Source organism: Amphibalanus amphitrite, unplaced genomic scaffold (genome assembly GCF_019059575.1).
Source record: "Amphibalanus amphitrite isolate SeventyFive unplaced genomic scaffold, NRLGWU_Aamphi_draft 000123F_arrow, whole genome shotgun sequence".
Taxonomy (NCBI): domain Eukaryota; kingdom Metazoa; phylum Arthropoda; class Thecostraca; order Balanomorpha; family Balanidae; genus Amphibalanus; species Amphibalanus amphitrite.
Window position 1 is genome coordinate 429,306 of NW_024881618.1, and position 14,792 is coordinate 444,097.

General features: G+C 48.7%; 1 protein-coding gene across 3 annotated transcripts in view; it reads left to right on the top strand.

The window, feature by feature from the left end:
• LOC122381602 (V-type proton ATPase subunit H-like) overlaps window positions 1–14,792 on the top strand; it is a 41,848-nt gene that overhangs the window by 6,715 nt on the left and 20,341 nt on the right. For 2 of the 3 annotated variants that reach the window (XM_043365964.1, XM_043365963.1), the window contains exon 3: window positions 7,782–7,854. In XM_043365964.1, coding sequence (XP_043221899.1) covers window positions 7,782–7,854 — 73 coding nt within the window. Of the gene's footprint in view, window positions 1–7,126; window positions 7,632–7,781; window positions 7,855–14,792 lie in introns of those variants that run through there. The other variant, XM_043365962.1, reaches the window with a different exon arrangement.

Sequence of the window (14,792 nt, forward strand, 5' to 3'; positions counted from 1 at the left end):
CATGTTCCTAGTTCGTTCTTTATTACATTTTACAGCTGATTTTCATAAGTTTTCGAGTGCTGACACAATTTTCGTTCAAAGTGTGAAACGAAATCTTCGGGGCCTTTCTCAACTCTCGTCAAATGTCTGCGACAGGCTCAAGTACCGTACAAGTGTCGCAGGGCTCATGAGCTTGCTTTAAACAAAGGCTCCTAAGGAGCTCCACTGAGCCCTAAAGAAGCTTTCAGAGGGCCCAAACCGGCCTCTGAAAGTCCCACTGGTGTCCATGTTCTCTGAGGGCCCATACAGGGATCTTTGAGCCTTCGAACATTTCTGAGAACCTTAACTAGCCTCTGATAGTTCAGCCAAACTTTTGAGGCAACAGACTTTGCTGCACTTAAGATTCCACACACATATACTTAAAGGTAGTGTGCCACCTTCCAATGGTTTCCCATTTAATTTTTCCTAGGATAAGAAGCTTCTGTTTTTACCTAATATCGCAAAAAAATAAAAAATGGGCCTAAAATAGTGCTTTTTTCGCCTAAAAGTTTATCGGTTTTTCGATATGTATAACAACTGTAGTGGGCTGACCTGCAAACAGACGTCGGCAACAATCGCGAATGCGGCGCACATGTGACAATAAGCAAAGGTCATTATAGAGTTACGACGTACGGGAATGAGTTATCAGCTGTCTAATCGTAGACAACACAATGTCGAATTTAAACTGTAAGCCTGTATTGGTATTGTTTCTTTAATTTGGCTGTCGAACATTAATTTATGGTTTGAAATATTATTTTATGTAAAATAATTGATATGAAACAGCCGTCTCCAAAGTTATGACCCCATCTCACCACATGAAAGTGGCAGAAATGACAATGATCAGCTGACGCATTTTTCTTGGACGAAGTCAGAGCGCGCGGCCCGACGCACCACCACCGCACCACAAAGTATGAGCAGAAGCCGCGCCCAAAGCCAGGGCCCCGGTAACGTGAGGTAGCCGAGTCGGGGCAGCGTGCGCTGACCCAAGCCGGGGCCGCGGCTTTGGGCGCGGTCTACCGCATCCCCGGGCAGCCCCGGGCTATCACATGACACCGGGAGGACGCGCGGCCCCGGCTTGGGTCAGCGCACGCTGCCCCGACTCGGCTACCTCACGTTACCGGGGCCCTGGCTTTGGGCGCGGTCTACCGCACCACCTAACAGGCGTGTTCGAAACCGCAGGAGATGATGATGAACGGGCTTATCGAAACTTGATTGGATGAGCCTATCGGTAATAGCGATTTCAGTGTGTGCATTTATTGTTCATAGTGGTGTGTAATGTGGTTGGGGTACGACCGACAACCCGTCGGGGCGAATTTTCGCACTGGGGTACTCAAAATTTGAAGAATTTAAGACGTTTCCATGAGTTTGGAAGGTATGGATAAGTTCTAAAAATCCGGTTCTCCTTATCTGGGCCATTAACTCCATACGGTCCAGGAAAGCTGGCACACTACCTTTAAGATTCCACACACATATCAATAACATCATTAAGAAAGCAAACATCGCATTAAGCCCGTTATATCCTATTGCCAAACACATTCTTTTTTTTTCTTCTTTTTTTTACACCGCCACCCATTATCAGGTGACCAGGAGTGCCCCCTCCCTCTATCCCAACGACACACAGAACCTTACGTTAACACCACAAGGAAAATAATGAAGACAATTGTCGCGGCACTCCCAGCTAGGAAATGAAACAAACTCAAGGAAGCAAAAAACGAGAGACATGATCGTGCTGTTAGTATAAAGGTATAAGAGAAGGCATAGTAGTCATAACTGAAAACAGTTAGTGACTAGTTTCTAATTCCCAGGAGTACACATTCGTTCATACATCCACACAGGAGCAGTGTTAGAAGGATTCAGATGAAGGGAATCATGCATGCAGGGGTATTATATACAAATCCGCTGGTCGGTGTTCAACCTGGGTCATTTACTGAATCTCCGTCGTTTTGCCCAGCTAAGCGAGGCTTGTTGCTGGGCAACCAACGGAGATCAGTTCCATGAGAATGAGTGGTTAGGGTAGCCTGGGGCAAGACGCCCCAGATAATTTATTTTGCTACATAACTTTTGTCCCACATCACCTGGAAGGCCAAATTTGTGCTCAATGCGTTCTTTGGACATTTTGCTTTAATTTCCACTCCTCAAATTCATTCACTTATGATCGGACTCCTAGCTAGGAAGTGATTTGTGAAGCAACTGCAAATGGGGCATTTTGCCCCAACCCCAGGGCAAAACGCCCCACGGCCTGGGGCAAGAAGCCCCATACTCTAGATTAAAGATTAAACATGCTAGTTGACTTAAATCTTATATGAGAGGTCTGTTAGACCTTGGGAAGCACGGCACTGAAGTTAGCTCCTTCCATCCTATCAGTTGTTCAGCTATGACACTTTTGTATGAGCAGGTTTTTCACCCGCCTCATAAGGCCAAATAATAAATTATTGCAATGGAAATGTTAACAAAATACCTCCTTTGCCATCCAGTTGCTGAGAAAAGTACATATAAATGCATAGAAACTTACTGTTAGCCAGCTACCGAACATTAGGAAGTGGGTAGTCCGAACAACACATGAGGTAAAACGCCCCATGGGGCGTTTTGCCCCGCGACCTACTGGGGCGTTTTACCCCATCGCATAGTTCGGTCAGAGAACAACGCCTTGCACTCCAGCAAGGCATAATTTAACACGAACCAACCCGGCATTATAAGCGTTAGATAAAGTTGTTCAAAATACATAAAAGTCATTAACCTGATGTGGACCATAAAAGAACGCCATGATGCATAAGCTGACAACAAAACATAAAAATCACTCCAAAAACACATTTTTGGCTATATCTCCCTAAAGAGTCATCACAATTTCTTTCCAGTCTGCTCATATAATGATCATATAGTGCACGTTTTATAGAAGAGATGATGTTTCTCCAGAACCTTGCCAGTTCCGAGAAACATCGGTGAGGCGTTTTACCTCGGCGGGGCGACTTGCCCCGGTCTACCCTATGTAGAGTATGCGAGGGAAATGAAAAAAAATATACTTAGTAGTAGTAGTAATAATAATAATAATAATAATAATAATAATAATAATAATAATAATGATATGTGAGATGATGTTTTTTCGTACTCCAGCGTAGATGGGTAGATGGGTATAATTAGATAGTTATTAGATAGTAGATAGTTATTATAAACAATAATAACTGTATAATAATAATAATAATAATAATAATAATAATAATAATAATAATAATAATAATAATAATAATAATAATAATAATAATAATAATATCTAATAGTAAAAAATAATAAAAAATAATAATAAATAAACATGGGCGTAACCACCGCGCTGGAACGCTGGAAATTCCAGCCCATTTTTGGGATGCTGAAATGCCGCCCCCGGTAGAGGAAGTCTGCAATTGCGGGACTCGCGGACTTCAAAACAAAGAAAAAAAACGGCACTGCTCGGTCCACTATACGCCTGACCTCAACGTGCCGCTCCTCACTAAAATAACTAGGTGCCCTCTACATGCCGCCCCTCCCAGATGTCCTTCCGCCCCTCCGCACCGACTTCCCCTCAAGTTCCTCGGAGCTCTCTATGTGCCGCCCCTCACAGAACCCCGCCGCACTCAATGTGCCGCCCCTCCGCATATAGCTCATCGCCGTCTGTGCCGCCCTCCCCAGAGTACCTCGGCGCTCTCTATGTGCTGCCCTCGCCACAACTTCCCGCCGCCCTCAATAAGTCGCCCCCCCATGCTCTATCGCCATATGTGCCCCCACCCCCCCGAAGTGCCTTGGCGCCCTCTATGTGCCGCCCCTCACCACAAACCCCGCCTCCCCCAATGTGCCGCCCCTCCCCACAACGCTTTACCACCGTCTGTGCCGCCCTCCATAAACGCCTTGCCGCCCTCCCCAGAGTATCTTGGCGCCCACTATGTGCCGCCCCTCAGGTCAGTTATGCCAAGTTTCAGCTCTCTATCGCCAGCGTGTTCGGAGCTATCGCGAAAAAACCCTATGGGGGGGGGCGGCACCCGCCCCCCCCCCCCTCGGCCGGCGAGGGTTAATGCCGCCCCCGGAGGGAGTTATTTCCAGCCCATTTTTTGAGGAGTGATTACGCCCCTGTAAATAAAAACAATGGTGAAGAAAAAATAAACCATGGGGTAAGAGTAAAGATATCATGATAGTGCACCATGTGATTTATAATTTTCGTAATGTTACGAACCTCCACAATATACTTATGTGAGAGTATTGCATTACATAATCAATACTGGCTCAAAAAGTAGTTTTTTGTTAGTCTTTTTATTGTGTGTTTTGAATGAGGCACCAGAGGCACAGTAGGGTAAACGGGGACCATTATCTGATTCCACAGCCTTGGACCAGCCTATGAGATTGTGTGTGTTTTATATAATTTGTACGAAAATATTTCTTTGAAGTGTTTGTTATAACGACTGTTTCTATTTTGGTCTACTCTCTCAAATAATTCATCAATCGAAAGTGGTAAGATTCCTTGAATCTTTTTTATGTAGTAGTAACAACATCTGTTGTCGCCCGATGTCCTGGATACGAAGAAGTTTAAATTTTTTGAAGATTGGTGCAGTGTGCGCTAATCTACATTGGCCGTCTATTAATCTAACGGCACGCTTCTGTATTTTGTTCACTGGTCTTAGGTAACCAAATTCTAAATTTACCTCGAAGAGACCTAATCCACAATTTAATACACGGAGACAGTATCACCACAAGCACTGACGGCGGCGGGGAGGCCGCGGCGCTCTTCCAGGACTTCGTGGTCAGGGCGATGGCACTGCGGCGGGCGGCGGGGGCGGCTGCTGACTCAGCGGAGGAGTAATCTCACACTCCTGTTTATGTTCGCCTTTCATTTAATTTATAGTTATGCTGGTGTATTATGTTAATCCCGGCGGTGTCATGTTTTGTTAAGTTCTATTGAATGTGGAGAGGTGCCTTGAGTTAAGCTTTAGGCTTTTGCACCAATCCTATTTGTATGTTTTGTGTGTCTTTACTTTGTCTGGTCTGTTAAAATAAATAAGTTGAGTTGAGTTGCTAACCCCAAGCCGGCATCTGAGGGGTCACAGCTCACGTGTCCCTCTGAGGTCCGCAACACATGTTTATTATGTCCCTACGTAGAGTCCTTAGGGATTCGACACAGACCCCGAGGGTTCACACTGTTATCCGAGGGCTCCAGGCTCACCCTGGGCCTAGTCTCTTAGCGCCCGCCGCCCACACTGGCTTCTGAGGGCCCCACCTTGGGCTCGAAAGCCCTAAAGCACCACGTACACGTAAATATTTGAGGTGACCCACGCCGATCTCCGGGATCCTAAGGATGCTTCTGAGAGTCAGCACTGACCCTGAGTGGCATGAAATGGCCTGGAAGTCCCAAACCTATCTCTAAGGGATCCCTTGCCGCTATGCCGTGCGTAACTTTTGGTTCCGTTTAACAGTTTTTGTTCGCGTTTGCAGCGCTTCCCTTCACACGAAAAACGAGAAACTTTTGTTCACACTCGAGTGAACAAAACACTTCCTCTCACTGGAGCAAAGATGATTTACTTCCTATTCACACTTCCGACACTCACTCTCCGCCGAATGCCCAACTTAGCTACGATCGGCGGCTGGGATAAGTCCTATGCATTTCACGTAAAACCTCTGCATGCATGCGTGAATGGAGGTTTTAGCAGGGTGATCCGATTAAATGGAGCGTTTTTCACCTTTTTCTGGGTAATGATCATGAGCGTCGAGCGTCTGCACAGGGGCCCTCTGCAGTGCGTCGGCAATCGCAGCCACTATATACTTTAATTCTACCAGTCGTTTTTGTCATGAAATTTCAAAATTTCGAATTTTTCTGTAAAAAATTACATTTCATAGCTAGAAGGAAACCTTTGTCACCATCGGATTCCTCGCACCATTGCGCGTCGAATGATATGTAAAACAAGTGAGTGAAGACTGGGGAAAGGCAAGTTTTAACACAAAAGTTGATTTTGCCCCCCCAACCGAAAATCTCTGGCGACGCCTATGAGCTGCTACCTGAAATTATCAAACCATTTTTCAAGAGCTCTTTCTTGGAATGTTTTCTATTTCGTATTTGCTATTACTGGTCAAGTAATGTTGGCACCGAAGCACATCAAAGCATCAAAGCAGCATCAAATGACTGATAAGATGACTGCGTGTGGGCTAATGAGCCAGTCGCATGGGTCGAACGACCGCCGATAAATCATTCAGCGTGACTGGGATCGGGTGGGAATTCTCCGGACATTCCTCACCGAACTCGCACACGTGTGTGCTGGTGTGTCGGTCGGGTCACTGGTAGCCCCCCCCCCCCCCCATATCCGATTGGCGATTACTCCTCGGTAGATCCCTCTGCCGTCCCCCCTGACCCTTCCTGGACTAGCCCTCGGACCCCCCGTGCTGTCCCCTCCCTCCCGACCAGACCACGGTAGCCCGAGGGGTGTTCACGGGCACCGCACACGCTGCGTGCGCTGTGTGCGGTGCGTTCAGCAGGCGTGGGGGTAGGGGATGGGTAGGCGGTTCTGACATCACGGCTGCGTGCGGTGGACGGTCCGCTGTGGCCAGTCCCGACCGGCCACAGCGATCGCTGTGTGCGGTGACGGAAGGCTGACGTATGGACGCAGTGGGCGGAGCTTGGAGGCTGTGTGCGGTCCGACCGCACACAGGGCCCGTGAACAGCCCTCCGGTATTACTGCCAAGTGCCACCATTACCTTGGGTGCGAGAACTGTCCTCCCCTGTCTGTTAAAAGCGCCGGCTGAGCACCTAACGACCCTTCAATGACCCTTCAACACGCCGTAGACGCCGGTGCCGACTGACCCTCGTGCGTGGGGGGTAGGTAGGTGGACGGACATCTGGATTAGTCACGCCCAGTGGGTACCGTCGCGTCGGAGTCCATTGATGGAGCGTCCCTCCCCTCGTGACCGCCGGGGAAGGCCCGTTCACCGCCGCGCCGGCCGAGCCGCCGATAGGGGTGCCCCCCCCCCCCCCGCTGCACCCTCCCGCACCCTCCCCGCCGGAAGGGTTCTCGAACGTCGCTGATTGGTCGGATAAGAGCTGCTGAGGGGGCGAGAGGCGGCGTGTCTTCACCAAGGGGGAGACAGTAGGGGTGGACCGAGGATTGAGCAGAATCGTGTAATGAACTGTCAGCGATGGGTCTGCGCGCGCCGGGTGATTAGATAGCCCGGCGTCGGTGTGGAAACGTGTCGCGGAGAGCCGAGAGGAGGTGAAAAGAACAGTGAAGGTGAAGCAACAGCAGCAGTTTGAGCAGGGGAAGCATCTGTTGCGGGCCGTTGAAGTGCCGTGCAGCCGCTGAATCGCACTGGGTAGCTGTGAGCCATGGCTGCGGCTGGCGGTGCCGACCCAACCACTGCACGTGTGGAAGAACTGCTGGCCGGAATTCTGTCAGCCCACTCGCGTCCCGATTACGTGCGTCCCGTGCGCCCGTGGAAGCCGCATCCGGCCATCGCGCCGCTGGACTCCGAGGAGAAGCCCGTCGTGCAGCTGGTACGCCGGCTCAGCATCGAGAACGACGAGAAGAGATATGTGGCAATGGACCTCCTGCCCAAGACCATGCAAATTGTGCAGGACAACGGCATGTATGACTGGTTTTGCCGCTCACGTAAGTGGAAGTGAAACCACAATCGTGTGTCAGTGCGTTTACTTTATCCCAATTTTATTTTTAAATCCTTTCTAACGCTAGGAGTTTCGTATCCTCAGCATCTGAACATGCTCAGACCCTAATGCTCATCGTTTGTGTTTGTTGTTGCAGAGTGCACCGGTCTTCTGCAGGTGCAAGCCGCCGAGATCAAAGCCAAGTCCATCAACTGGCAGTCCTACCTGCAGTAAGTACTTCGCACGGCCGTGCCGGCGACGCTGGGGCCTGCAAGGGACCCTAAAACCCTATTTTTAACGGTACCAACGCATATTGCAATGCGTGTCAAGTAATTTAAATTAACTCTTGATCATCAAATCTAATCATCCCGTAGTCACTCCGGAAGGGGGTTGGTGTGCTTCCCTTTCACGTTCGGGCTGGGCTCATTAAGGATTTGCGAGAGGACGCATTTCCAGTTGAAATATGAGGAACTGAGAGTTTATGCTAGAAATGGTACCTACTCATATGCGTGATATTGATTAGCACTTGCAGCAGTGGCGGATCCAGGGGGGGGCTGCGGGGGCTGGCAGCCCCCACCCAAGGAAAACTGGCGCCACTGCGCCGAAGGCGCAGTGGCGCCAATTTTCAATTCGCAACTCATCGGAGTGCCGCATACTAGGACTAGGATGCAAAAATCAGTCGAATAACGTCGTTTCAGTACGCTCCGCACCGATATTTCCAATCGTGTGGTGTCACTGTACACTCACCTACTAAGTGATGTTCGCCCCCCGACGGCCCAGCGTTTGACTGGAGCGGTAGACTGCGCCGTCTCACACCCAGGCTCAGCGGCACAGCACATCCATCTAGCCTCAACGGTAGACTGTGCCGCCACACACCCAGGCTTAGCGGCACAGTATATCTCTGGCCTCACACTCGCTACAGACGCGTTTGACCGGGTCAGGGACGCGCCGCGCTGGTTGCCTTATCGCTCACAGTCACATATCTGTGGCTATAGGGGGCCTGCTGCGAATCGCTGGTCTTTCTGTGTCGACTCGAATATGATGCTTGTAAGTGGTCACGATCGCATTTAGCTCAGTGAGATTAGTTATAGCAATTTATATCGTTTATTTTCTCCCGGGTGGGGTGGGGGTGGGGGTGTTTGGCCACACTTGCCAATGTTTGTGTGTGTCTGTAACGGAAACTGCGGCGCACAGCGACGCAAAACTTGGCACAACTTATGAATTTCGTATCGTGTCTGGAATTGTTGACACCTGGTCACATCATAAAGTCAGGTCAAAATGCTCCTCTTTTTAGCGATGGCACCCGGATACAGGTGAATATGGCACACCGAATCACAAAATTCCACTCTTGACCCATGTTATGCCCCTGAAGTCATCTCACATCATGATACGTCTCCGTAACCCTCGCCGGCACGGGGGAAGTTGATGCACCCGCCACCCCCCCCCCCCCCCCCCCCACCCAAGGCTTCTCGTGAATAACTCGCGTAAAAAGCAGCCCATTGCGACAAAACTCTCAGTACCCTCGCATTGATCAATTTCACATCTACCCTGAAAATTTCATGACCCTGACCAAAATGACCGTTGACATGTGACCTACTTTCCGAGACCATGTTTGGCCGGAAGCGCGATTCAGCGTATGTCGGCTCGCATTAGCCGCGCGTTTGCAAGCTTTTCGTGGTTTCAAACGTTCATACATGTGATTTGGTGTTGCTCCCATGCAATAGGGTGGATGGCAAGGTCACCTGAAGGTCAGGTCAGGTCAGGTCATTGATCTTTGGTGACCTCGGTTCACTTTTTCGAGTTTTACATGTTTCTAGGCTAGTTTTTGGAGATGAATTCGAATTTAGAAAGCATTTGAACATTTACGAAGTAGTTTTGGTGCCTTCGTAACATGTTACGAAGTTGTCAGAGGCGGTTGACAGGTACTATGAATATCCGTCACGACCCCTACTGGTTGACCTGACCTGACCTGACCTGACCTGGTCTAAATGCTTAAAGACATCATCTGTGATCAAAAGTAACACGATATTCGTGATCAGCATCCCCCCCCCCAAAAAATAGTAGTGACACTCAACCAATGACCTAGAACCTTAAAATTGGGCATCATCGGCTTTCTCTCGTCACGGGCAACACGCTCGTTTTTCCCGCGACGCTCTAGCTCGATCAGGGGCCAAACGGCAATGGGGGGTCCAACCAACCCCCCTACACGTTAGAAGCTGGCAAACGCCGCACACATGCGAGGGTTAAAAATGGGATATAATCGGTTTCCTCTCGTGACGGGCAACACGTTCGTTTTTTCCATAAAGCTCTAGCTTGATCAGGGGCGAAACGCGAGCCCTCCCCTTGTGCCGTCGAAGGACGCAAAATGGCCTGTGCCGGCGAGGGTTAACAGTTTTTGACAATGACTTTAGATAAAACATGATAGAACGCTGAAAAACACCGATGCGTTCAGCTCAATGATAGGAATCGACTGATAGGCACAACATGACCTTTTCTATGAGCTTGACCTGAGATCGTTTTTGTAAATTAAATTTCAATGTATGGTTCATTTGACGCGTCTTCACGAAAAAAAACGCGATTCCGGTTAAATTAACGTAATAAAAGCATGACGCCATAGGTTATTACAGAAAAACTATCCGCAAAACGTCAAATTTTGAAAGTTTTTGCCCTCTGGAGTATAAACCATTTACTCTAGGTCCAATCTGAGAAAATACACAGAAAAAAAAACTCAAAGAGCTATTCAATGCGCTCTTCTACGGCGCTGTAGCTCTAATAGTTCCAGACTTGACTTATGCGCCGCTTGTGAGAAGTTGTCAAAATGGGGAACCAGAATTCGTGATAATTTTAACCCGCGCGGGGCTGGGGGGGGGGGGTAAATTTTACCCCCCTCGCGAATTTTTGCAATATCTCAAAAACGGCGGCCTGCAGCGCCGCCAAACTTTTAGTACCTTTTCTTACATCAATTTGACACGTTCCCTGAAAATTTGAGCGAAATCCGTCGGAAATTTTTTGAGAAATTGACGTTTTAGTGACGTCATGTTCGCCATTTTCGCTTCAAAAACGGCAAAAGTTCAAACGCCGCTAACATCTTCATTTTTAAAGGAATCAAGGCGTAACAAAAAAGGATATACGTAGTTCTACTTTGTCTATCAAATGGCTATCTCGGTTTTTTGAAAATTTTGGATTTTGGCCCAAATTTTTCCAAAAAACTGACTTTTTTGGGAAAATAGCTATAAAATCCGAAATTTTGAGTGTATCGAAAAAACCGGAATATATTTCAGAGAAGTGGTCTATGTGTACCTACATACCAAGTTTTAGAAGAATCGGTTCAAAAATGTGGGAGTTATTCAAAATTGTATGACGTCACGACACACAAATTTTTTGAAAAAATGACTTTTTTGGAAGTTCTAGACCTCGTACGGAAACGAAAATAGCACCATTCGACTCGCCGTGAAAAACTGCATCAGATAGACACCTTTTTAGGCCTTAGCAACCAACTTCAAAATTTGACCTCACTTGACCTGACCTTGACCTGACCTTGACCTGAAATTCATCCAGAGGTAGTCCATATCACTTATTGAGTGTGCCTATCGAATTCTATGAGTAAAATGACCCATAAAACATGTGTCGCACATGCCCTTTTCTATATTTTGTTTTTGGTGACCTGACCTGACCTGACCTGACCTTGACCTTGACCTCTGAATGATATTGTATGCAACGAATATTGTCTTGGTAGCCTAAGAACACGTTTTGGGAGATCAGTCTCAGTCCATGACTCCATTCTTCGGCAACTACGGTGCAAGGCCGATACTGTAGGAGCTTGCAATTTGTACCCTTGACCTGACCTTGACCTTGACCTCAAACTTAAAATTAAGTACATGTTTTTAGTTGTTCGTGATGAGATCTTTCGATTGGCGTTTGAATTTTCCAAATCGGACCATTAGTTCGGGAGATAACAGGGGGGGGGGGGTAAAATTTACCCCCCCCCCCAGCCCCGCGCGTTCGGCTGGAGACCCCAGCCCCGCGCGGGTTAACGCTGGTGACCTGCAGTGACCTTAGCGATAATCTGATGGAATGACCCATGAAAAATCCAACAGTGGGCTATAGATTGCTTTTTACTGCGTCTTTTTCTTTTTTTTGCTTTCTTACCTTCCGAGATAACCATGCGTGGTCAAATACTTGTGTGGCCCCCTCCCTCACCCCCCACCATGGTAACGTTGGCTGAGAGGCCCACCGCCCACCTGTCAATTGCTCGGGATTCACCGACCACCAGCGCCACGCAACCACTCGACCGTTTTCTCCGAAGCGCCAGTGAACAGCCTCGCGACCCACGTTCTCCCCTGCCTCGCAGACAAGCTGTGGCTGAGCCCTCACCTCGAACTGGTCACATGACTGACCTCGCCCGAGGCTCGCCAAGTGACCAAAGCGCAGACTGGGCGCCGCGGTGCCATGGGGTCGCCACCTATCAGAACAACAGTTTCACTGCGATAACACTCGAAAACCACCGCAGGTCCGTGGCGCTGTGGTTAGAAGGTTGGCTTGTAATTGAGAGGCGGTGCGTTCGGATCCTGCGGACGTCGTAACTTTTCTACAGAAAGGAGATCCGTGCCATTGAACTCATAGCTGGCTGTATGAACTCATAGTTTCCTGTATGTCGTTGCATGCCTTACCTGTTAACGCGTAGCATTACTTGAAATTTTAATTATCTACTAGTGTGTATATATAGAAAGGAAGCATATTGCAGCGACTTAATTAGATAAAGCCCAGTTACTTATGCCTGCAGAGAGATGTCATCAAGGATGTTGAGTGGTGTCAAGGCATGCCGCCAACACCTCCGCACGTTCCACCATTTACACAGGCTTTGACCTGCAATTGCAAACTGTAATTGATACCTACGCTGTCATCCCACAGCCGTTAGTTATAGGTCGTGGGCCCCGGACCTGGCTCCGCCTTGTGTTTACAGTGTTAAGTCATTTACCACCGGTAGGTCGGTCACGTGACTGACCTAACCCGAGGCTTGGCCGGGTGACAGAAATGCGGGCCGCGTGCTGACTGATCGTTTCGCTGACTTCGATGCACCTCCACGGGCGTAAAACGCTGGGCTGCGCGGGCCTACGAGGGTGTGCCGCAGCGGCAGAGATCGTACCGATAGTGGGATGGGAACGTCCCGATAGGACAGCCCGTCCTGCCGCTCAAACGGTCACCCCGGAAATGGTGTAATCGAATGAGGAGTTTCCGTCACCTGCACCGGTCGTGTGGTGGGGTGACCGCCGTCTGGAAAGGGAAACGTGAGGAGCATGATGACTTCGTCCCGAGGAGGACAAGAATTAATTTAATGCCGCGCTAGGAAAAACAAGTTCCTAACAAAAGCAATCACCCCAGCGTGGCCCAAACACACAACCCTCCAATCCATAGTCCAGCACCCTGCTGCTACGCCACGGAATACGCACAGACCAAGGCACAGACTCCCAATTTGAAAGTAGATAAGTTTGTCGAAAGCCGCGGAGGTGTATCAATTGTGGGCGAAACGATCAGTCGGCACGCGGCCCGCACTCCACAGTGATGCAAATGGGGTTCACGAGTGGCCATAAATACCAAAAAGTCAAGTTTACCTAACCGAGTAAATCGCTATATGGCTAACCAAAGAAATGTTTGGCGCATCTGAATTCACATAGTTTTCATATTTTTGTCAAAACCGGCCTCGTGTATGATTGTCAGAAGTCGTGACATTTTCTATGTCGTAAAATGACTGTCAGATACTCGCAACTTCAAACGCCGCTAGCGTGCGTTCATTTCATACAAATGACAAAACTTATACATGGCAATGATCCCTAAGGCCTGCTGCTTCTCATGCCGGGTCACAAAAAGCCGCATCTTTTTTGGTTTGGCGGTGATCTAATCATTTGTCATCATGTTGCAATCGCAGTTTTTTACTAAGAAATATTTGCTTTCGTTTCACCTACAGCAGTTTACACAGTGTGTGCCCGTTAGTGCACCATACCATAGCATTCCCTTATCATTTCTGAGTCACACCGTGAAGGAATTAAGGCGCTAGCACAGGGCAGACCGGCGCTATTGAAGTTTTTGTCCGGCGCGGTCGGGTGTTGCGGTCGGGACGGATTGCTTTCACCGCGGATCGCAATTTCGACAGACGTTTAACTTTGAACTGCTATAAGTAGGTCAAATATTGATCTTAAGTCAAAAATAATATGCTCACTCGCGAGATCTTGTCAAGAGCAATCCATTGGTTTTTGTCGCGAGGCGATAGGACACTTCGTTTAGGAACAGCAGAGGGATGCACCGACGAACCCCCGCTGAGGCCGCCCGCCCGCGGCGCGGCCGCCCGGGCTGCCCACCGCGCCGCGGCACCCGACCGCAACGGACGAAAACTTTAGTAGCGCCGGTCAGCCCTGTGCTAGCGCCTTCATTCTTTCACAGTGCGGCTCAGAGATGATTAGGGAATGCTATGGTATGGTGCACTAACGGGCACACACTGTGTAAACTGCTCTAGGTGAAACGAAAGCAAATATTTTTAGATAAAAAACTGCGATTGCAACATGATTACAAATAGTTAGATCAACGCCAAACCAAAAGAGATACGGCTTTTTGTGACCCTGCATTAGAAGCAGCAGACCTTGGGAATCATTGCCATGTATAATTTTTGTCATTTGTATGAAATGGACGCACGCTAGCGGCGTTTGAAGTTGCGAGTATCTGACAGTCATTTTACGACATAGAAAATGTCGCGACTTCTGACAATCATACACGAGGCCGGTTTTGACAAAAACATGAAAATCATGTTTTTTCAGACACCCCAAACATTTGCCTGACTGGCCATATTACGATTTATTCAATTAGGTGAACTTGAAATTTGGGCCTTTTCGGTATTTATGGCCACTCGTGAGCCCCATTTGCATCACTGTGCACTCTGGTCAGACAGCCGGGGCTCGGGCTAGGTCAGTCACGTGACCGACCGACTGGTGGTGAAGGACTCCACACTGTAAACACAGGCGGAGCCAGATCCGGGATCCAATGATATAACTAACGGCCGTGGGGTCAGGGGTGCCAGATTATGTGTGACAGGTAGGGCCTTGGCCTACAGTTTACAAATGCAGGTTTAAGTGAAAATGGTCCTTGTTATTGCATTGGTGCAACGAGCAGAGATGTT